The 25,155-nt window shown below is 36.1% G+C and overlaps 1 protein-coding gene across 3 annotated transcripts; it reads right to left on the reverse strand.

Moving 5' to 3' along the window:
* Nucleotides 1-18,751: 18,751 nt before the first annotated feature.
* LOC104908686 (protein RBL) lies at nucleotides 18,752-24,925 on the reverse strand. Of its 3 annotated transcripts, XM_019247103.3 has the most exons (8): nucleotides 24,783-24,925; nucleotides 24,528-24,579; nucleotides 24,232-24,275; nucleotides 24,034-24,132; nucleotides 21,844-22,925; nucleotides 21,506-21,764; nucleotides 19,296-19,544; nucleotides 18,752-19,165 (listed from the first exon to the last, which is right to left on the reverse strand). In XM_019247103.3, the coding sequence occupies exons 3-7, from the start codon at nucleotides 24,251-24,253 to the stop codon at nucleotides 19,327-19,329; spliced, it is 1,680 nt and encodes a 559-aa protein (XP_019102648.1). In that variant the 5' UTR covers nucleotides 24,254-24,275; nucleotides 24,528-24,579; nucleotides 24,783-24,925; the 3' UTR covers nucleotides 18,752-19,165; nucleotides 19,296-19,326. The 3 variants fall into 3 exon arrangements, with proteins under 3 accessions (XP_019102648.1, XP_010696132.1, XP_057252240.1); XM_010697830.4 differs by having other exon boundaries at nucleotides 18,752-19,544; nucleotides 24,783-24,924; XM_057396257.1 differs by lacking the exon at nucleotides 24,783-24,925 and having other exon boundaries at nucleotides 18,752-19,544; nucleotides 24,528-24,727.
* Nucleotides 24,926-25,155: the final 230 nt, after the last annotated feature.

Consider the following 25,155-nt stretch of genomic DNA (forward strand, 5'->3'; position numbering starts at 1 on the left):
AATTATGAGAGGGATAGGGACGAACTTGGCAAATGTTTGTGCATGCTTAACAACCTTTTCTTTTTGCTGAGAATAAACCTTTAAATATTACATTAACAAAGCACTACAACCTCAACACAAGCCGATTTCTAGAAAAATCGCTCGTTCGTCCGCAATGAGAAACTTTTTAGAGCATAAACAAAGGTTACTTCAACTATTACGTAATCTTCCTTGTAGAGTTTCTTTAACTACATATGCATCGGATGGTGGTTATGGACTACATTACTTGTGTGTGACTTGTCATTGGGTAGATGATGAGGAATAGTTGTTGCAAAAGCGTATTATTCATTTTAGAATGTTAGAATACCCCACACTGGTCTTAACATTGCTCATCATCTAATGCAAGCTATTGATGAGTACGGTCTTAGGACTAGAATTATGTCCATGAATTTTGATAATGCAACATCTATGACATACAGTGCAAACATAGTCAAACAATAATTACCTTATTGCATTTTAGATGGAGAAGCACTTCACATTAGATGCATTTTTCATGTTTTAAATTTAGTGTGAGAGATGAAATTACTGCTCTCCCACTTGTTTGTTGTAGACTTCAGAGAAGAGAAAGAAGGCATTCGTCAGCGGAGGAAGGCCAGCTATTGGTCTCTTTTATGAGAAAATTAGAACTGTACTTCTTTCTATTAACAGTTCTTCTATGAGACTTCAGAACTGAAAAACATTTCTTCGTCAGCAAAAGATAAAGGTGGTAAAACTCAAAACCAATTGTCCGACTAGGTGGAAGTCCATTTAGGACATGTTGAGTAAGTCAATCGATTATAAAATTCCAATAACGATTTTCTTCAATCAAAAATTTCTACAAATGGCTTTATTAGAAAATTATTGGAACAACTGTGAAAAGTATATGAACTTCTTACGATTGTTATATAGCATGATCCATTTCTTTTCTTCTGTTTATAATCCGTGTTCTCAATCTTTTCTTAGTAATACATGTTTACTTGCTCAACTTTTTTATGAGCATCGTGGCGAAGAAACTTATGATGACTATCTTCCCACAATGGAGGTGAAATGGCGCAAATATTGTACGGAGCTTCCTATTAATTATATTTTGGCTTCTATCTTAGATCCAAGGCAAAAATATTATGTTGCTTTCTTGTTACTTGATATTTATTTTCAATGCATGCTACTTGAAAGTGATGTTGGATCTCTTAAATCTAATGTGACCACTCGCTTTTTCGAACTATTTAGAGTTTATGAAAATAAATATGGAACAATTACTCGATTTGCTCATTCTCAATCATCCAAGAGTGTAAGTAAATAGTAAAAAGGTTTATTTGCACAAGCTGCTAATATGATGTCTAAATTTTCTGGTACTGAATCATCCCGGAGAACTCAAAGTGATGTTTCCGAACTACAAATGTATCTAAGCTATGATTTTACGAAAGGTATGGATGATGAAGAAAAGTATGGACTTGACCTATTGGAGTGGTGGAAAGGACAAAGCACAAACCATCCAATTTTAGCGGCGAAGGCGCGTGATATTTTTGATATCCAAGTCTCATCAGTTGCATCCGAACGAGCTTTTAGCGCATCAGGAAGAGTGCTAGATTAAACCTGGCCATGGGCCGGGATAGGCCTGACCACGGGCTAGGCCCGCGGGCCGGAGACAACGACGATTCGGTCTAGGCCTAAGCCCATCAATCTCGTGTCATGCCGGGCCAGGCTGAAAATTTGGGGAAGAGTGTCCATGGCACGACACGGCCCACGTGCCTGGCGGGCCGGGCTCGTGCCCACCGCGGGCCTGGTCCATTCACAACTGTTTTTTCAAAAAAAAATTGCAGTTCTTCCAGTTCCATTTCTGGATGTTCACTGCCACCAGACTGACCAGAGCTTACACGAGAAAGAGGAGAGAGAAAATGAGAGTAATGTGAGAAAAGGGGAGAACTTCAACCAAACTGCAAGGTGGAAAACCAATTATCAATTTTGACCTTTTTAATTTAAAATTTGAGCCTTTGAGTTAATAATCAATTATTAATTTCAACTTTAACCCAGAATTTTGAGAGCGGGTTTTGTAAATTGTAATTTTGTTGTTGAGAGACATGAGAGGAGAGAGAAAGAAGAATGGAAAAGGGGGGAAATTGAGAGAAAGAGGGTTGGCTTAGAGAAGAAGAGGGTTGACTCCTCTCTTCACTCTAACCAACAGGGGGTGGACGGATGTCGGGTGGTTGTCGTCGATTTGTCGTCGGCAGGGGATTTACAACCAGAAAACGTCACCCTCTCAACCTCTCTTAGCGTCGCCCGTTTCTTTCGTGCAGCACCATCCGTTTCTTTCGTCGCCTTCTTAAAAAAGGGAGGGGGAGGGAGGGAGTCAGGAAGGCAGGTAAAAGAAAAAGACTTTGGCCTTTACGTTTTTAAAGACCCCATCCTTTTAAGTTTGACCTTGTTGTATTGATAAGTTTATTTTTTATTTTATGTATTTATATTTATAAGTTTATTATAGTGAAAAACAAAAAGTAAAAAGTAAAGAAAATTTATTTATGGTGACATTGTAACTTGAAAAATACCTCAGATTATTATTTAACTCTTGATAATATTAAAAGGAACAAAATAACTAGATTCTTAAAAACTAAAGACATTACAAATTAAACAATAAGAAAGGCACATTGCAAAGTTATCATCCCTCTTCATCATCATCTATTTCTTGTTCAAGATCATCGGCTAATTGAATTGATTAAGAACTATTAAATCCAGAAGCCGACGTGACTTCATCATTATCGTTTTGTACATACGACTTATCTTGAGATCGATCTTCGGCATCTAACCAATCTTTGAAACAGACAAACATTTCAAAAATTTCGGGTTTTAAACTTGATTTTCTATCATCTAACACTCTTCCTGATGCGCTAAAAGCCTGTTTGGATGCAACTTATGAGGCTTGGATAGCAAAAATATCACGCGCCTTCACCGCCAAAATTGGATGCTTTGTGCTTTGTCCTTTCCACCACTCCAGTAGGTCAAGTCCATACTTTTCTTCATCATCCATACCTTTCGTAAAATCATAGCTTAGATACATTGATAATTCGGAAACATCACTTTGAGTTCTCCGAGATGATTCAGTACCAGAAAATTTAGACATCATATTAGCAGCTTGTGCAAATAAACCTTTTGACTATTTACTTACACTCTTGGATGATTGAGAAGGAGCAAATCGAGTAATTGTTCCATATTTATTTTCATAAACTCTAAATAGTTCGAAAAAGCGAGTGGTCACATTAGATGTAAAAGATCCAACATCACTTTCAAGTAGCATGCATTGAAAATAAATATCAAGTAACAAGAAAGCAACATATATAATATTTTTGCCTTGGATCTAAGATAGAAGCAAAAATATAAGTAATAGGAAGCTCCGTACAATATTTGCGCCATTTCACCTCCATTGCGGGAAGATAGTCATCATAAGTTTCTTCGCCACGATGCTCACAAAAAAGTTGAGCAAGTAAACATGCATTACTAAGAAAAGATTGAGAACACGAATTATAAACAAAAGAAAAGCAATGGGTCATGCTATATAACAATTGTAAGAAGTTCATATACTTTTCACAATTGTTCCAATCATTTTCTAATAAAGCCATTTGTGGAAATTTTTGATTGAAGAAAATCGTTATTGGACTTTTATACTCGATTGCCTTACTCAACATGTCATAAGTGGAGTTCCACCTAGTCGGACAATCGGCTTTGAGTTTTACCACTTTTATCTTTTGCTGACGAAGAAATGATTTCCACTCCTGAAGTCTCTCATAAAAGAACTGTTAATAGAAAGAATTGTAGTTCTAATTTTCTCATAAAAGAGACCAATAGCAGTAATTCCATTTCTCACACATAAATTTAAAACATGACAAATGCATCTAATGTGAAGTGCTTCTCCATCTAAAATGCAATCAGGTAATTATTGTTTGACCATGTTTGCACTATATGTCATAGATGTTGCATTATCAAAATTTATGGACATAATTCTAGTCCTAAGATCGTACTCATCAATAGCTTGCATTAGATGATGAGCAATGTTAAGACCAGTGTGGGGTATTCTAACATTCTAAAATGAATAATACGCTTTTGCAACAACCATTCCTCATCTACCCAATGACAAGTCACACACAAGTAATGTAGTCCATAACCATCATCCAATGCATCTGTAGTTAAAGAAACTCTACAAGGAAGATTACTTGATAGTTGAATTAACCTTTGTTTATGCTCTAAAAAGTTTCTCATTGCGGACGAACAAGCGGTTTTTCTAGAAAGCGGCTTGTGTTGAGGTTGTAGTGCTTTGTTAATGTAATGATTAAAGGTTCATTCTCAGCAAAAAGAAAAGGTTGTTCAGCATGCACAAGCATTTGCCCAAGTTCGTCCCTATCCCTCTCATAATTATAAGTGAAACCGTGTTGATGATACTAAGAGATTTTGGGTTGTGCTGGATCGCTAGAGAGTTTAGAATATTTTTTCATATGTCTAACTATGTGCCCCGTCCCTTGTTTAGATAAAATAGATAAATTAAAGTTACATGTTTTTCACTTAGCTTTTTCTTTCATCCTTATTTAATAAAAACTAGCTCCAAACCTTACTCTTTCTATATTTCTTAGTTGCCATTTTCTTTTTCGTACACTACTCATCTAATGGATTTGTGATTTCGGGGGAGGCCTATCCATTGATTGTCCACTAGATCCGGATTCCATGCTAGCCATTGTTGATGAAAATTGAGGTAAAGTTTCGGTGGAATGGTAAGAACTATGATCATGTGGTGTGCCAAATCCGTAATAGGGTTGGTATGCGTTTGGTTGAAATTCCGGAGGGGGATTTATACCGACTGCATGAAACGGTTGGTTCATTTGGATATAATAATGGTGGAATCCAATGTTTTAAGGTGGCGGTATAGACACGTTTGGGTTTTGTTGGTCACTAGAAGTAGCTATGTGTTTGGATTTTTTGGAGGAGGTATTTGGTTTTGATGCCATTGCATCAACAAATTCACAAAAATAAGATATAATCAATTAAATATAATAAAAACAACAAGTAACAACTAATAATTAATATAAAAGAAATCAATTAACAATAATAGCTAATAACGTACTAATAATATAATTGTAAATAGAAAACGATTAATATTAATAAACTAAAAATGGTTGAAACAAAGTTGAGTTTGATCTTACAACCAATATAGTAGAAATAGAATTAGAAAATGTGAGAATCGCAACTTCAAAGGTTACTTGAATGATCTCTAAAAAATCTTCACCCAAAGAACAAGTAATTTTGTAGTTGTAATTATTTTAAGAGCAAAGTGTTAGTGTGGAATTGAGAGATTTTGCCATTTAGGAATGGAGAACTTTGATACTTGAAACTTGAGGAGATTGAATAATACAGAAGAATGATGAGATGAGTTGTTTGGAAAAAATAATGAAGTTTTGGTGCATATATAGGAAATGGAAAAAAAATTAGCCGTTTAAAATAACATGTCTCTGAACTGATGAACGTTAGAAACATAACTTAAAGCATATAAAATAAAAAATAAACTTATCAATACAACAAGGTCAAACTTAAAAGGATGGGGTCTTTAAAAACCTAAAGGCCAAAGTCTTATTTTTTACTTGCCTCCCTGACTCCCTCCCTTCCTCCCCCCCCCCTCTTACTGAGTTACTGATTTAAGAAGGCGAAGAAAGAAACGGATGGTGCTGCACGAAAGAAACGGGCGACGTTTTTCGGTCGTCAATCCCCTGCCGGCGACAAATCGACGGCAACCACCTGACACCTGTCCACCCCGGTTGGTCAGCGTGAAAAGAGGAGCCAACCCTCTTCTTCTCTAAGCCAACCCCCTCTCTCTCCTAATTTTCCCCTTCTTCCATTCTTCTTCTTTCTCCTCTCATGTCTCTCAACAACAAAATTACAATTTACAAAACCTACTCTCAAAATTCTAGGTTAAAGTTGAAATTAATAATTAATTATTAACTCAAAGGCTCAAATTTTAAATTAATTAGGATAAAATTGATAATTGGTTTTCCACCTTGTAGTTTGGTTGAAGTTCTTCCCTTTTCTCACATTACTCTCATTTTCTCTCTCCTCTTTCTTGTGTAAGCTCTGGTCAGTTTGGTGGCAGTGGACAACCAGGAAGGGAATTAGAAGAACTGGAATTTTTTTTAAAAAAACAGCTGTGAACGGACCAGGCACGCGGTGGGCACGAGCCTGATCCGCCACGCACGTGGGCCGTGCCGTGCCATGGACACTCTTCCCCAAATTTTCAGCCCGACACGGCACGGCACGAGATTGATGGGATTGGGCTTGGCCCGTTCCGTCGTTGTCTGCAATTCGCGGGCCTAGCCCATGGTCAGGCCCAGCCCGGCCCATGGCCAGATTTAGTTGGGATGTTGATATTCTTTCCATGGGTCGGTAATTCATTCTTTGTTATTTTTTGTTGTTATAATTCCTTTTCCCGGTAGGTAACATTTTGATTTTTACACTATTTACCCACCTCGGTATGTTGTTCTAATACTCCCTCCGTTTCAGTTTAATTGTTACACTTTGATATTTTACACATTCACAAATTTCACTTTGACCATCATTTATGATTTATACGCGGATGAAAATATAGTCATGTGGGATCTTGTTAGATTCATCATAACATGTATTTTATTAATATGTACTTTTAATAGTTTTTACAAATACAAAACTAAAGATATATGTCCTCAAAGTTTTGCATTGGCATGCGTGAAAAGTGTAAGCGTGTAGATTAAAATGAAACGGAGGGAGTATATAAAAACAGATAGAGTATGAATGTATGATTATATCTATTCAAAAAAAAAAACACATACTACCTCTGTATTTTTTAGTTGCATTGTATAAGAAAAAACATAGTCAAGTGCGGTCTTGTTAGATTCATCTCAATGTGAGAATTCCAAATATCAATTTTTTTCATAATTTTTACTTACATCCAAAAAGAGATTTTAACGTTCAAAAAAACGTCTCGTCAAATGTGAAAAAGCAAATGGTACAACTAAAAAAATACAAAGGTAGTATATGATCATATATAAATTGTTGGATTGTTCCCATGAATATTTTACTCTTTACTACTTTTACAAAGAGATACTTCTAGCTATATCATATAGTCTTAACGTCAAAGTTATGCGTTGACAAATATAAAAATGAAACTATTGCACTTATTTAAAAACGGAGTTTAGTATATATTTTTTTGTTTCCAAACTTTATTTCTAGGTCTTAATTTTACTTAACCTTTGTCTTCGTATCAATATTGATAATGAGTCACTCGTACATCTCTGATATGTAAATGCTTGTATATTGAGGGATATTCTCGTAATTAAATGTCACTAATCACTACTGGATATTTTATATTTAGTGGTAGGATTAAATATCAAGTCGTGAATCTTCTTTTTACTAAAAGAAAATTAATTATAACTGGATATTTTATCTTACGACTCGATAATAATAGCATCTTATTTATGAAAATTTATCCTTCGAAAAAATAGTAATTGTTATTAATTATCTCTTATGATTAACATTTTAACAAAAAAAATACTATTTATATGATTGCTTATGTACAACTCTGACCAATAATATATCTAATAGTCTTGCTTTAATTTCATAAAGCACTAGTAGGAAATCAATTAATAACATTTATATCTCTCATAGTTATTGGTAACGAAAACATGTTATCTCTTGTTATTTAAAGGCGAATTGCAAAATGTTATAATTATGATGATTATTATTGTTAATTTTATTTGATCATGTTTATAATATTTTTTTAATAATAACATAATCAGCTAATAATAATATGAATAATAAAATAATAGATAATAATGCAAATATAATACTATATAATCATAGTGATACTTTAATTTATAGTTTTTAATAATAACATAATCAGTTAATAGTAATATGAATAATAAAATAATAGACAATAACACAAATATAATACTATATAATAATAATAATAATAATAATAATAATAATAATAATAATAATAATAATAATAATGGTACTTTAATTAGTTTAAATTTATTGAACATTGAATATTTGGACCTTATTATACCTTATTGACCTGATTGGACCTTATTAATACTAGACTGAACTGAACTGATTAGATTTGAAACTTAATTCCGTCAAAAAAAAAAAAAAGATTTGAAACTTAATTGTTTTAAGGTAAACATAACGCACAATACGGTTTCTTCTAGGTTTTTCCTTGGGAGGGTTTCTTCCTAGCCTCCGCGGCTAGGGTTTTCACTTTTTCAAAGCTTTCTCCTTCTCTCTTTCTTCCTCCTCTTCTTCCTTCATCCTTTTCTTGGGGGCTATCACTAAAGGTGGCCATGGGCCGGGCTGGCCCGTGGGCTGCCCGAGCCCGGCCCGTTTTCGGCCCGGCCCGCTGGCCGTAACATGGGCCGTGGGCCTTGCACGTTTGGAGATTTTAGATTTCGGCCCGGGCCTGGCACGAGCCCGTGGGCCTTGCAAATTTTTTTTTTTCAAAAACTGTGATTTTTGGACCAAGCCCGCGGTGAGCACGAGCCCGGCCCGCCAGGCCCGTGGGCCGGGCCGGGCCATGGACAAGTTTCCCATAATTTCAACCCGGCCCGGCACGGCACGAGTTTGATGGGCCACGGGCCTGGCCCGGCCCGTATTCCACTTCAGCCCGCGGGCCTGGCCCGTGGTCAGGCCCAGCACGGCCCGTGGCCAGCTCTAGCTATCACTGGTATCTTAACCAGTGGTAAGCCCCGAAAAATCCTATTTATCTGCTTTCAATAAAAGTTCCCATCTTTTAGATGGTGATTTTTTCTACTATGTTGATTGTGTTGGTTTTTGAAGAATTAGGGTTTCACAACTTCTGTAAAATTATGGAAGACTATTGGAGTACGTTCATCCCAAAATTTCCGCATCTGCAGATCGTATGCCGAACCAGAGCGAACTCACAGATTGCATTGCTTCAGATGAAGATTTTTATTAAAGCAAAATTAAGTCAAATCTGCGATGTTTACATTTCTAGTGTGATATGTATTTTTATTAGAATCTTATGTTTTTCAAAAATGGCTTGTAAGTGCCGTTTGGCGAAATATTAATGAAATCCCTTTTCTTTCCGTCAAAAAAAAAAAAAAAAAAAGGTAAACATAACGCACCCTTAGTGGCAATATCCTTGGGTATATTAGTAATATTACCCCATTCCGCCTAAGGAGTAAGGAAACATAGTCTGACTGGTTCTTTAGGAAATACTTATACAAGACTCCTACATCAGTCGGCATGTTAACATTTACTACTACTAGTATTTGCAAAATTACTCGTAGCCGTCATGATAAGTTAAGAAGTTAACTCGGAAGGAACACTACACGAAGGGGGTGAATTATAGTGTGGAACTTATTCCCAAATAATGCGAAATTTTAAACATAAGCAATATGGAACTCAAATTGCAAGATAGATTTTTACGTGGAAACTTATTTTCTCCATACAAGAAGAAAAACCACGACCTCCTTAGAATTTAAACTATTCACATTAGTGGAAAAAAACGGAAGGGTTGCGGTTAAATCAGCCCTAAGGGTTACGTTTTTGGCCAGCAGCCCTTCACTAAAAGTGAAACGCTGCGTTTTTAAACCGCATCCCTTCACAATGAAGGGCTGCGGTTGAGGCCCAAAAACGCAGCCCTTTCCTATTGGAAGGGTTGCGGTTTTGTGCCTAAAATGCAGCCCTTCTTTGTACAAAGGGCTGCGGTTTTGGCACAAAACCGCAGCCCTTTCGACCCATAAAAAAAATTGACATTTTTTTACTCTTAAATATATCAAGAAATTTATAACATGGAAAATCAACAAGAACGGTAGAAATTTATAGATCTAGAAATGAAAAAAAAGTACTCCCCACTAAGGTATTTATGTTGTTCACAATGTTGGCCTATAGATCAGATGAAAAAAAAAACTAGAAAGAATCACTAAGATTGAATGCAAGTGAGACCGCAGAAGAGAAAAGGCAGACAACTATGCGAAGGATTGACCTTAAACTCGAGAGAGTGACAACAATATAAACAGAGAAGTGGAAGAAACAAAAGAGAGAAGAATAATCAACCTTCAGAATTTAAGGCCCCTACAAAGTGAAATCTCCATCCTATTCCGAGAAACAACAAAGTGTATAAGAAAACTGATAAATAACCAAACTAATTGTCATTTTCCAGCAGTTGGATCTCCATCCTTCCTTCCGCGAGATGCCTCAACGTATACCACACTTTAGCAGATAAGGCTCTAAAGATAAATCAGTGACTCTTATAGGTTTTGACCTCATCTTTATCATCACCGGTATGCTACTAAACCATTTACACAATATTCAAACTTAGTTAATCTCTTAAACAAATTGATGAAATAATCGACAAAATTTTCGAAGGAAATATCACCAGCATCCTTAGCTTCTTCAATATTCTCTATTGAAACGTTCTTGACACTCGACTGTATTCTATTTTATATATAAAAAAAACAGGAAATATTGTAACAATATTACCATATGTAATTTCAGAGTTCAAGCCTCTTCTCGTGATGTTTTGATCACCAACAACATCATTTCTAGACCTAGCAAAACTTGACCTTCCGCTGCTCATCCCCGGAGAAGAGGAAGATGATGAGGAGGACGAACGAACGACGAATGGGGAGGACGAACGAACGACGAACAAGGAGGGCGAACGAGGAAGACGAACGACGATCTCGTCTGTAAAATGTTGCTGCTTGGTGTTGCTGCCGTCGGAGGGTGAAAGAGAATGAGGAGAAGGGAGGAGGGTGAGAGAGAAGGAGGATGTGGATGTGAGAGAGGAGAGAGAATGAGGGAGAGGAAATTGCATTGTGAGAACCCTAGCTAGCCCGCTTAACATTTGAAGCCTGCGAATTCATTTCAACTTTTTTTAAAAAAAAAAGCCCATAAAGGGCTGCATTTTTTAAAAAACGCAGCCCTTTATTACTTATAGGGTTGCAGTTTTTGAAAAACCGCAGCCCTTAATTAATTATAGGGCTACGGTTTTAAAAAAATCGCAGCCCTTCATAGAAGAAGGGCTGCGTTTTAAAGAAAAAGCAGCCCTTCCAGTGCAACCCTTCATTTTTTTCCCCTAGTGTTACTATAACAGGGAACCTCCTCTGTTTCAACCTATTACATACGCAAGTTCTACTCGAAACTCCAACTCTCTCACAAGGTCCACTAGTAACTTTGTCTCTATAAACTTAACTATAATTCCCTTATTAGTTCCCACAACTCTTTACAACAGGTTTACTCAAACCCTTCACCTCTGGATAGACTTCACACCAAGGCTATGTGATGTGTCTATTTTATATAGAATTTTACCCCAATTCCCCATGAATTATTGGTATTAATTGCGCACTTCGGAGCCCTTTTTAGTACTAATGTGTGTCTTGTAGTGTGTTTGTGTTTTCAGACTGATTATTGTAGGAACAAGCATATTTTGGTGCATTTCTTACCCTTTGGAACCACTGCAAGAGACGGGAAGTCATGACACGTTGAGAGCCCAAAAACCTGGTAACCGCCCGACCGGGCGACATCTGCCCTGGCTGGTCGGGCGAGCTTTCCTTAGCCAGAATTCAGAAACGAAGGTTCAGGAGAAATTTGCTCCCGCGCCCGACCGGGCGAAATCCGCCTGGGCGGTCGGGCGAATGCTACTTAGCCAAATTTCAGACGATTGAAAGAGCCAAAGAGATTTCATTTGCGGGCCCGACCGGGCGAGATCCGCCCGGGCGGTCGGGTGAGGCGAACGAAGACCTGCTGAAAGGCGCCCGGTCAGGCGCGACGAAGGATAAAGAACACCTGACAACCGCCCGACCGGTCGGGCGAGACGATTTATGGGCCGTTTTGAGCGCGTGTTGCGCCAGATTTACGAGACATATAAATACTATTTTCTTAGAGTTAAAAACTACGCCTTTTTACTAGAGAATACATTTTATAACTTTTTACAGAGCTTTTGCTAATACTCCATTGTTGAACATTGATTACTACGCTTTGATTTCTTCAAGTAAAGACTAAGTTTTCTTAATCTCTTCTTTCCTTCCATTGTTATTATGTCTTTCAATTTATTTATTATTTGTTTTGTTATTTCAATTATGTGTGAGTAGTCTATTAATCTAGGGTTAAGTTAAACCCTAGCAATGATTTAATATATGAATTCCTCCATTAATCCCAAGTTTATATGATCAATTGTTCTTGTTTGATTGGATTGTTCTTATGCTCATTATCATACTAGGGATAGATGATTTTGATTTGACTCCTTATATCTTGTTTTCAATGGGAATTGAATCTAGATGGTTTTGTTGATTCAATCAATGGTATGAATATCTCTATGGGAATAGTTAGATAGGATTGCTAGGAATTTAATTGTGATGCTATGCTTAATGTCTCTTTCTTGCATGATTCTATGGGAATAGGTTTGATTGCTTGTTTAGAGTAGCCATTGGTACTCGGGAGAGATCTTTGGCAGTTATAGGGTGCATTACTCCTCTTGAATTCTTGATTATGTTATTTGGGATGGAAAGTATTCATGTATTGGTCATGCTAGTAGTGATGCTTAATTCTAGATGTTTTAATTAATTGATTATACCTTGTGTGTTCCTAGTAATTGTCATAGTTAGCATTAGTCTTAGTTCAACACCCTTTCCATCATTGTTTGTCACTCGTTTAGTTAATTTGAGTCAAGATACCTAGTGTTTGATACTGTTTGTCCCTGTGGATTCGACCCTGACTTGCCCTGCTACATAGTTAGGACGTTAGTTAGGTAATTACTTTTGATAGGTGCGCGACACGCCTACCACTATGCACAAACAACAGAAATTTACTCAAGTTCCTAACTCAAACTTGGTACAAGAATTCACTCAAACCTTTTACCAAGTTCCCATTACAAGAGTTCTCTATTATATAAAAACCAAAGAACTGTAAAGAAACTTGGCACTCGTTGGAACTTGAAACTCACAGGAACTGACTCAAACAAGGAATAGAAAATATAATTCTTTTGTAACGTTATTCCTTATGCCAAATCTTGTGGAATGGCACAATTCATACACTATGGAAAGACACCCGTTAGACAACTTAAAATGAATACATAGGCCTCTATTTATAGTACGCTCAAGACTTGAGCACCACTTTCACTTATTTCTCCACTAACCCATGATCAGTTAAGGGTGCGTTCTCTTCAACTTATTGGCCCCAAACTTATCTGAACTGAACTGATTGAACCTGAACTGAACTGATTGGAACTTATTGGACCTGAATGAAACTTGTTGACCTGATTAAAACTTATTAGACCTTATTGGCACTGATTGAAACTTATTGGACCTTATTGGACCTAATTGAAACTTATTTGACTTATTAGACAAAAAATTGACGAGTAATAACATAAATATATACTATCCCTCAGAATTTATTATGAAGTAATAATTATTAAAATTCGTCATTTAAAAAATTATTATTATTAATTATCTCTTATGATAAATAATTTAACAATTTTTTTTTATCATTTATATATTTGTCTATACATAACTTTCACCACTAATATATCTAGCTAATAGTCTTATTTTGATTTAAAGACAAATTACAAAATATTGTAATTATGATGATTGTTATTGTTAACCTTATTTGACCATGATTATAATATTTTTTAATAATAATATAATAAGCTAATAGAAATATGAATAATCAAATAATAGACAATAATACAAGTATAATACTATACATTATTGTGGTACTTTAATAAAAAATTCTAATAATAACACAATCAACTAATAGTAATATGAATAATAAAATAATAGACAATAATACAAGTATAATAATATATAATCATTGTGGTACTTTAATTAAAATTCTAATAATAACATAATCAGCTAATAGTGATATGAATAATAAAATAATGGACAATAATACATTATATTTATTAAACATTGACTATTTGGACCTCTGATTAGACCTCGTTGAAACTTATTGCACTTGATTAGAACTTATTGAAACTTATTAGACGTGATTGGAACTTATTGCACCTAATTGGAACTTATTGGACCTTATTAGACCTGATTGGAACTTATTGCCCTGATTGGACCTGATTGCAACGTATCTGAACTTATTGAGCCTGAAACTTAAATTTTTTAAGTTGAAGAAAACGCACCCTTAGTTGGGAGAAAGTTGGGGAAAAAGCAGTCAAAGACTCGGGCATTACTACTTAAATCACGTTTACTGTAAAACAGTTAGAGTAAAAATAGGAAACAAAAAGAAAATAAATACTTGGAGAAAAAGCAAAGTTTTATCAAAATATAATCCAAGAGATATTTTTCCAAAACTCACTTTTTATGTTTTCTTTCTTATGCAAAAATGTTTTACCGATTTTTTTTTCATAAACCTGACATAAGTACATAAGTTTTTGTGCGTACAGGAACTCACGTCAAGTTCTTGCACTCACAAAAACTCATTATACGTATTATAAATCTAAGCTTTTATTTTCCAAAAACTGATAAGATAAGATTAAATAAACTAAAGATATAAAATCAAAATCCTAAATTAAACCGATTTATTTAAAAACTATTTTATTTTAAAAATAAAACTTATCTTTTATTTAAAAACTATTTTATTTTAAAAATAAAACTTACCTTTTATTTTTAAACTAAAACTTATCCTAAAACAACTCATGCATATTATTTAAAGATAATTAATCAAGTAGAGATTTATTAAGAAACAAGTTCTAAATAAATCCTATAAATTAAGATAATAATATGCAACAAACTCACTAACTCTTAAATACTTTTGATTCTAAGTTACACGAGTTCCTTTTGACACCTTGTTCCATTACCTTTCACGTTTTCATATATTTACATGAATCCTAGAAAACAAACTCATATTTTCTGCGTTCAAACTTCATGCTGCTAAAACTCAAGAACCGCGTGTTGATAGCTCTACCTCTGGAACTTCGATGTAAGGAACTAGCACTTATAATTCCTGCTGCTCATGAACAGTCTCTGCTGCTCAAGAACAGTCTCTGCTGCTCAGGAACAGTCCCTACTGCTCAGAAACTTCTTGTTTCAACTCTGAAACTTCAAACAGCTCCCATTCAGGAATTGCTCCCACTTACAAACTATATATTCAATGTTCCTCTTAGGATATAACTAGGAATCCCTCTTGTAGTGTTATTTTCGAGTTAACATAAGATAAGATAAGTTTTAAGATAAATTATAATAATTCAGATAAGTTTTAGTAAGTTCTAACCTCTTATATAAGAAATCAAATAAGTTCAAATAAATTCATCTAAATTTAAATAAGTCAAGTACATTGGATTGAACATACACTTAAGCTTCTTTTCTTTTAGATAAAAACATTTTTCTAGAAAATGATTTTCACAATTTTTTGTTGTTTGGTTGGAAAAGGGATTTAAAAAAGGAAAACTAAGGTGGATGAGAGTTTTTCATCCTTTGTAATTAAAAACTTTCCTCCGAAATTTAAAGCAAAATCATTTTATTCAACTCTCCCGTTTCCAACATCTCCCATTTTCCTTTCTTTTTTTTTTTTTTTTTTTAGAAAAAGGAGCATCATATATTAACTAAAACCCAAAACCATACAAACTAAACTAAAGGCCCCCCATGGTAGAACCTAGGAGACCCGCAATAGAACTAGAAAGCAGCAAAGTAGAAGAGTTTAGTTTCTCTTTTAGGTAGATATTAATACAAACCGGGGGAAGGTCACTCAAAATACAAATGTTTTCCAAACCATCCGTCTTCCCTTTAGCCTCCCTAGCCAAACTGTCCGCCAGACTATTTGCTCCTCTTCCTTCGTGAATGAGACTAACACTAGTGGAAAAATGATGAAGGGCTGCGCTGAAAAAGGCCTGTAGGGCTGCGCTTTTTGACAGCAGCCCTTTCAGTAGCAGCCCTTCACTTTTTAAGTAGGGCTGCGCTAGAAAAGCGCAGCCCTTAAGCTAGAAGGGCTGCGCTAGTTAGGAAAAAGCGCAGCCCTTCTAGCTTAGAAGGGTTGCGCTATTTAGGAAAAAGCGCAGCCCTTCTGAGCTAGAAGGGTTGCGCTTTTTCCTAACTAGCGCAACCCTTCCTACCAAAAAAAAAATAAAAAATAATTTTTTTTTTTGACATTTTTTTACTCATAATCTCACATTTTCTGAAATTAAACAAAGAGAAGAGAAACGAAACGAAAATACTAAACCCAAAACAAAAAAAAGAATGAAACAAAATGAAAAAAAGGAACAAAAACTAATATACAAAGAGAAGTAAAACAAGAACATTAATCAAAACAAAGATGAAAATACAAGAAATTATATACAAAGAGAAGTATACAAGAACATTAATCAAAATAAACAAAGAGAAGTATACAAGAACATTAATCAAAACAAAGAGAAGTATACAAGAACATTAATCAAAATAAACAAAGAGAAGTATACAAGAACATTATAGATCTGAAAATACAAGAACTACCTCCAAACATTAACCTAATAATGTTTAAATACATAAAACAAAACCCTAATACATAATTTAAGGGAAAAAAAAATTCGGAAAAACTTAAAATGCCTATTTGGAGGCTTAAACGAACTCGGATGGCTTAAAAAGCCTAAACATCACAGCATAGCGGTGAGTTTGACTCGTTGGCCCGTTCCGCTTCCGAAAAGGTATCACAATAGGCAATCGGACTCCGTCGCCATGTTTAGTGCAAATCATTTCAGGTTTTTGTCGCAAATGTTTATGGGAGTTTTTGAGAGAGAAGAGAGGATGAGAGAGAAGAGGATGAGAGAGAAGGAGGAAAGGAATAATGAGGGACGTGAGAGAGGAGAGAGAATGAGGATAATATTTTGACGAATCCCCGCTGAATATTTCAAAAGCCCGCGATTTCGAAATTTCAAATTTTTTCAGGAAGGGTTGCGCTTTTTTAAAAAGCGCAGCCCTACATAGCAGAAGGCTGCCTTTTAAAAAAGCGCAGCCCTTCACTTAGTAGGGCTGCGCTTTTTAAAAGCGCAGCCCTTCGCTATGTAGGGTGCGCTTTTTAAAAAAGCGCAGCCCTTCACTAGTAGGGCTGCGCTTTTAGAAAAAGCGCAGCCCTTCCTCCGCAGCCCTTCCTTTTTTTTCCCCTAGTGTAATGCCTTCTTGATCTTGGAGCAACTCCCTGCAAGGGTCAATCAGATAAGAAAGGTAGTTTTTTATAGAGTGAGAGTCAGAAATGGCCTTGAAAGCTTTAAGGCAGTCCGTTGAAATAACGCATTGTAACCAATTTTTTCTTCTCGCCCATTGAATAGCAAGCATAATCGCTTTCAGCTTTGCTTCCATAGCACTTGACGTAGTAGTTGCCATTTGTTAGCCCTCAATCCAATTACCCAAATGATCACGACATACCATACCTACAAAAGCAAGGTTAGTATCAACAAAGAAAGAGGCATCAGAGTTTATTTTAAGGTGGTTAATCGGTGGAGGGATCCAGGCTGCAATAACATTAGCGTTGGGAGCTTTGCCCACCTTAGTTTGGTTCTGGGTAAAGAACCATTCGGTGGCGGCCCAAGTGGAGTTTTTAATGAGGACATCTGAAGTGATGTTTTTCTTTTTAAAAAGCCAGGAATTCCTTCTACCCCAAATAGCCCAAGAAACAAAGACAAACAAGACATTATTGGGAACTAACTTATTTGGAAGAACGATAAAAGAAGATATCATATTTTTGAACCAAGTTTTAAAAGGGGTATCCAGGTGGATGTTGACACTAAGCTTACTCCAAATTTGTTTCGCTCGCGGACAGACTCTCATGATGTGGTCCATATCCTCTTTCAAGTTATGGCAGAAGATGCAATTCCCAGAGGCATTTCTTATCCTATAGTTTATGTTACTATTATTTGGCATTCTATCCCACCATATTTGCCAAATAAAAAATCTTTGCTTTGGATGCCCTGGTGATTTCCACACCCAATCCCACTCATTCTTATTACTAGTTAGACTACCTCTAATGTCCTCCGACGCCTTTTTTGAATCAAACTTTACTAGGTCAGTGGAGAAAACCTCATCTTCCTTATTTGTAAACACAACATTCCTTACCCTTTGAACTAGGATATCAGGGAGGTCAAAGGAGATGGCCCTAGTAATATCTTCAGACCTTAAGATGCTAAGTTTCAGCTTACTTTCCGCTAACGGAAGGGGCCCCTGAATGAGGGACCTTATGCTTTCACCGTACAACCACCTGTCTTCCCACAAATTAATATTAACCCCGTTCCCTACCCGCCAGGCAAGGCTCTTAACATACTCTTTCCATCTCTCACCCACACTCTTCCAAAGGTGCGAGCCCAACTTAATACTAGTAGGTTGGGCTTTACTATTAACATATTTTTCGTGCAAAATTTCAGCAGCCCACATAGTATTGTTATCTAATTTCCAACAAAGTTTTCTATTGAACCAAAAAACGAATATTCATTTGCATTTTCCAAGAAAAATGTTTTCCATCAAAACAAACGGGCTCTTAGGCTTTATATTAACAACTAGTAAATAAAAGGGGAAATGTAGACATAAAAATAAAGAGATCAATATTAAATTGTTTCACTTTGTTGATGCACATATTTATCCATTATAAGTCATTTGGAACAATTTTTTCACATTACTATAACTTTTTGCTTTGCTTCATCTTTTTTATTTAATTCTATATAGAACTAATTAAAAACAATAACATAAACAGAACTAATCAACTGAAAAGCAAAAAATATAGCATTACATTGATTTTCTCATTAAACAATATACTCCAATAAGTTCATATAAATACTGATAAGTTATAACACATTCTAACAAGTTCGTATAAATTAAGTTCATACAAGCTCAAATAAGTTAAAGAATTTTTTTGGCAAGTTCAAATAAGTTGAATTACATAGACTCTTTACCAACTCAACAGGGTTAATTAGCTTCTTTACTAACTCCAAAATCGTTGAATACAGGGAACGGCAAATGCAAAGCACAAGAGCCGTAAACAAGAACTTGACTGTTGACTGTTGAAGGGATTATTTCTACAGACTCTTTACTAACTAGTAAGTACTACAAAAACATCTCAATTCCTATGCCTTCACTCCAGCAATTGAAACATTGCTCTTGTGTGCCCTACATATATTATCATTATCCTTTTGCAGACACAACAACAGCCAAATATCCTGTACAAGTTAAGCTGTATTTGTCAACAATGTTGTCATCTTCAGTCCCAAATACAGTCTGAAATTGCTTGCTGAATTTTTGAATGCTGCAACCATTTCTAGAAAATAGATAACTACCAAGTGCAACTACCTGGGGGAAATCAAAGAAGCCTGGTTGTACATTATCTGTAATAATCATCAGAAACCTCATCTACAGATACACCATTATCTTCGTCATGTACGGATTTGTCTTTGGGTTTCAACGGTTTGGCAGAAGGCTTCGCCTTCTTCACAGGTTTCTTCACCATCTCCGCTTGCAATTCCAGGACTTTCTCAGAGGGTCTTCGCTTCCTTTTAAAGCGTCCTCCACTTGTATCTTCTGCAGTAGAGTTATCTATACCTGCAACCCAATTAGCATTCTAATCAGAATCATTCACATCTAAGATCTATGGCATGCAGTCATACACTGGTATATAAAATTATGGTCAGTACTCAGTACACCTCTCAAATCGGTCAAACGGATGGGATTTGGTTCAGTACAGGGTTGTTAATTGGTCGCTTTTGGGTCGAACCATTTTGCAGTTAGTTGTTACGGCCAGGTTATTTCAGGTTTCACGCTGATAAATTTGTATTCAAGAGTCAAGACCATAAATTTTGGGAAATTTCTATTTCGGTTTTTTCATCCAGAAAAATTTTCCAGGTAGATTTGCCAGCTAAATAGGCAACTGCAATGTTAAGCTCAACATAAGATTCACAACATCAAAGATGTTAATCAGAAAATGATCGTAGCAAAATGATTCTAGCAATTTTGAACATAATTTTATGGTGAGATTATTATCACTTGACTTGTCTACTTATTAACGTGAACCATGGTACCATCAAATCTCCTCTCTGGACTCTTAAACTTGAAGATGTAATATTGTCAAGCATCAATCAGATACTTCTTTGACTCCTTACATGTTTCACCTTCTATAATCATACACATGATTCATCATTAGATTGCTTTGTGTTTTACCACAACCTATTAACTCGTCATTCTCACCCAATGAAATCACGATTTCTATGCTCTTCCTGATGAAGGTGAAGGCCTTCAAGTCTTCAACTGCCACTTGTGATCCAAGCACATATGTCAAATTGTGGGTCGCACATTCAATACATTGAGAAGAAACTCAAGAAAGCATTAGTTGACAAGATGGGGGATCATTTAAACTAGGTTTGCATGATCGAAATCACCTATCAGTTGGCTAGATACTAGAGACCAATAGTGTATTAGGTTAGCAATCACGGGGAGCAGGGGAGAGGAGCAAAGCTTTCCAATAGTAAAACAAGTTACTTTATTCAAAGGGAAAGGAAAATGCATCCCTCAGATTCCTTTTTCTTCCCCCATTCCATATGCAAAGGAAAAGAGACCCTTTCCACCAAATTTCCTCATCCTAACCCACTAAAATATGAAAAGCATCTGGAGAAGGAAGGCAACAATTAAGTAGCAAATTATTATTGGGTCGAGACTGAGCCTAGAACATGTGACAATATTCTGGACGGGAACGTCTCATGGAGATAAAACCTTGTAACCGGTCACTCGTAATAGTATACAACTTTAGCAGAAAAAAATCGCTTTTGCAGTTGTACTCCTAATTCAGCTTTTTGTTTGAATCAAAATGCAGCTAGCGTAAAAAAGATTCAGTCGCACTGTAGTAAACTAGTACACTCGTGTAATTAGTCGCAATGCTACCACAACGAGACACCTCACAAATCATATTGACACACCAAACCGTCATGATTCCACCACATACTGGAGGATCTAGTATCTATCCTAAAAAGACAGAGATAAGGAGTCCAGACTCCAGCAGTCCAGCTCAGCCTAATAGCATAACATATGCTAAGCACAAAAATGTATTTCAGTTCCTTCCAACATTGCCTAAGGTATTCATGATTGAAGGAGCTGCACAAATTTCTAATCCCTAGCCATGCTAACTTCTCCTAAAAATTTCCAAATATGTGAAAACATTCTTTTCCGAGAAGAAAGTTCATCTAACAATTTCTTGCACTCCACATTCAAGTCCCTCCTGAAGCAGGTGATTACGTGATTGTCATGAGAAAGCTGGGTCCCATCAGTAAAGTTCTTCATTAGAGTCACTAGACTGCTAGCAGTTCTACTGATCTTTAGATATTCAGTAATGAAATGATTCTTCTGACATGTAAAAAGGATCAATGCCTAACAGATTTATTCTGAGTTCCAAGAATCTCCAATGAGTTCATAGCATCTACTTCAAAAACTAGCAAGTAACAGACCATATTGGACTACTTTTAAAAAGAGTAAAGTCTGATTTATATCAGACAGGGAATCAAGTTAGCATATACCTTCAACAGGACTTGACTCGTGGTTAGCTTGCCCGTTTTGTGCTGCATCTGCTGAAAGAGGAGATGCAGAATGATTACTTTCCACCAATTTCAATGAATTTCCAATACTTTTATCCTGCTGCTCAGGAGCATCAGGACAAGGCATTGCAGGCAAGAAGCAAAGTTCTTCCTGCGACATATCCGAGTCACTAAAAGTTGAATCATGCTCCACTGTTATAATATCAACATCTTCATTCTGGTTAACCTCTGATTCTTTAACCTGTCAGAAAAACACAACTTAGTGACAAGCAAATCAAGAGATGCCACAATGGAAGATTAAATAGCAACTATTGTTTGACCTTTTCAGTTTCTGGCATGATATCAAATTCGTCTTCTCTTTCTACGTATTCTTCATTTTCTTCAAGTTCTTTGAAATCTGGGGCGAAAGCACTCCAGTTTTCAGTATAATCTTTAGCCCATATGTAAATCAAGCCAGTCAAGGAGACTGAGACAACAATGGGGTGAACTGGATGCCAAGCCAGATCAATCAAAGCTTCTTTTGGACCTTCCAGAAATTTCACAAGGTGTCCTGCCCGATCCCATATGTATATCTTGTGCTCTCCTTTGCTAGCAGAGCCACCAATAACCCATTCACCATCACCACTAAAACCAGGAGCCTTCCAGTGAATTCTGGTTACAGAGTCTTGAAACTCACGAAACAGGACTAAACTCTTAGATCCAACGACCTTTAGCTTCTCAACTCCACCAAGATCATTTAAAGTCTCACCCATCTTGTCTAGTGCTTTCAGACCCTCTTTTGTAGGTAGCATATTTTCATAAACCCTAATAATCCGATCACTTGAATTCGTGAGAAGATATTGCCCATTCCGACTAAATAAAATGTTCTTAATGACAGCACCCCCGGCAACGGGGACAACTGCACGTACCTGGACCTGTTCATGATCAATTATGAGGATCTCTCCCTTAGAATTTCCCAAATAAACCAGATCCCCATGCTTGTTAAAGCATGCAGGAGTCTGGGGAGCAGAATCATCGGAGACTTTGTTTCGTGAAGGAACAGAAAGCCCATCTCCCCCATCTGAAACTGATGCAGGCAAAGCATTAGTTGATCCAGAGTTCAAATCGACAATCAAGGGAGCCGAATAGACAGGGCATGCCAAGCACAAAGATGGCATAGAGGAGCCAGGATGCAGGCGAGCATGCAAAGGGGCTTTTTCTAATGTTGTTTTGGCAACTTTCTCTCCAGTAGCTACATCCCAGAGAATCAATGTCCTGTCAGCAGCAGAAACTAATATGCGATGACCATACTTTGACCAACAGACACTTGTTATGGCAGCATTACACTCTTTATCTAGGAGCTCTTTCGCAATCCCTCGAGTTTCAAAGTCCCATATGATACAGCTTCCATTGGAGCAACCGGCTGAGTAAATTAAACAGTGTTACTAGCCACAATATTTAACAATAAACAAAAATGACCCCCTGGTAGACAGCTTAAAACTCTCTCAAGTCAAGATATATGTTACAGATAGCATGATACACAGAGAACGGGAACCACAAAGTCATTAGAATACAGATGAAATGTCCAACAAACTCAATGAGCAGAGTTTTGTAATATAATACAAGCTCTCAGATGCAAAATCAAGCCAATAGTCATGTACCTTAAGCTTCTTAACCCATAACAGAACATGGGAAAAAGAACAATACAGATATCATTCTTACAAAACGCTACAAGGATCGAGAATTCCTCGGAGGAGGATAAGATGGGAATTTGTCCTTTTTCTCTAGAATAGCAGAATTAGTTTTCATCATAACTATTAATCACTGGACACAGTAACAGAAGTGAAAAAGAATATACTACGACTCCCTCAAAAATTCCTCCCCAACCTAAATGGACGCAAGTACGTAATACAGCAAAACAAATTGATAGCCTCTAAGAACTGATAGCAGAAGCAGAATATCATCAATGCCATTGCCCAAACGTTCAGAGAGTTCATCTCCATTGCACTATGCTATCCTTAACAAAACCCTACAATAAAGTAAGGTCAATAGCAAATTTCAAGTCAAGGACAAAAACAGGACAAACCGACAAACCCACAAGAGAACTTCTACCAGTTGGTCAATTACTCTGAATGCAAAGCTGAATCAAACACAACCCAACAGAACACCACAATCATATATTTTCTAGATAACAAAGTAACAAATGAGACCAATTAGCTTCAACTTCATAACTTTACTAGAACATACTTCCTCTGTTCCATTATAATTACATCATTTTCCATTTTGGGAAGTTTAAAATTTATTGCATCATTGGTTATGGGGTCTCTACTTCTCTCTATCTCCCGTATCACGTGAGTCCCTTTTGTTTCTCTCTAACTCTTATTATCTCTCTCCTAACATGGGCTCCTTAATAGGTGTGTCAAACCCCAATGACGCAATTATAATGGAACGAAGGAAGTATTAAGGGCATATGCATGAAGAACATTATGTAAAACATGCAAGTAAATAGAAAAGAGAGAATTTTTTTCTACCAGCAAGAAGGGTGCCTCGACGATTAAAGGCGATACATTTCATAACACCATGTTCCAAGAACTCTTCTATCACCTCCGGGAAATCCCCTTGCAATGGATCTTCACACCACACACACACACAAAGTTTGATTCATCAATAAAATATAAAAAAGAGCATAATCAACACCAACAAAGAAAGAGAATGAGAGAAAAAATCACCAATAATTTGAGTGTTCATCATGGCGCATTACTTGAAAAGGACCCTGATAGCAAAATTGATAATTTCATCAGTTGCCCACTTAAAAAGTTGTTTCAGAGTAATTTTTTATCATAAGAGCAATAAGATGAAAAATCCAAAAAAAGAATGAGGCAAAGCTCCATGAAAAAGTTCAAATTTTACTCGCCAACAAAACCCTAAATAGTGGGAGAAAAATTACTGCTTCTGAAAGTTAGAAGCTTGGAAAATCGATGAGAAAGCAGAAAAAATCCTCTACATATACACAAAAAAATCTTACCGACTAAGGATAAGAATGTTGATATCAGACAATTCGAATTTGCAATTGTTTTCTGAAACAAGAAAAAAAAACAGCGTTAGTTGCAGTGAAAAAGGGTTGATATAAGAAGAGAAAAATATGTCCTCATTCAATTTGAATAGCAAAGACAAAAAATAGAAGATTGTTGTACTAATTGAATTGTGAGAAACAAAAAAAAAAAAAATTCGACATTAGTGGAGAAAGAAGAAAGAGAGAGGAGAGAGAGAAAAGAAGTACCTGAGGTTTGAGGGTACTTGTAAAAGAATGGCAGATCGAAAGCAGGGATGACTAACGAGAGGAACCTGGGAGTTGGGACATAGGAGGGAAGAAGAGTGAGTGAGCCGTAGTTTTTCAGATGAACCCAAGGAACCAACAAACAAGTGCTCACATTTTTTTTTCGTTTCGCAAGATGTTGTGCCTATTTTTTTATTCGTTATTTTCTTCGTTCTAAAATATAAAACTTGTTTTCAGAGTCGAATTTTAAAATTTTTGATCAAATATTCTTATTAATATATATAAAAAAAATTATATTCGTGTAGAATTTTGTTAGATTTGTCTCAATATGTATATTCGTAATATCAACTTTTTATATTTTTACTAATAAGAAATA

This window comes from Beta vulgaris, chromosome 7 (genome assembly GCF_026745355.1).
Source record: "Beta vulgaris subsp. vulgaris cultivar EL10 chromosome 7, EL10.2, whole genome shotgun sequence".
NCBI lineage: Eukaryota > Viridiplantae > Streptophyta > Magnoliopsida > Caryophyllales > Amaranthaceae > Beta > Beta vulgaris.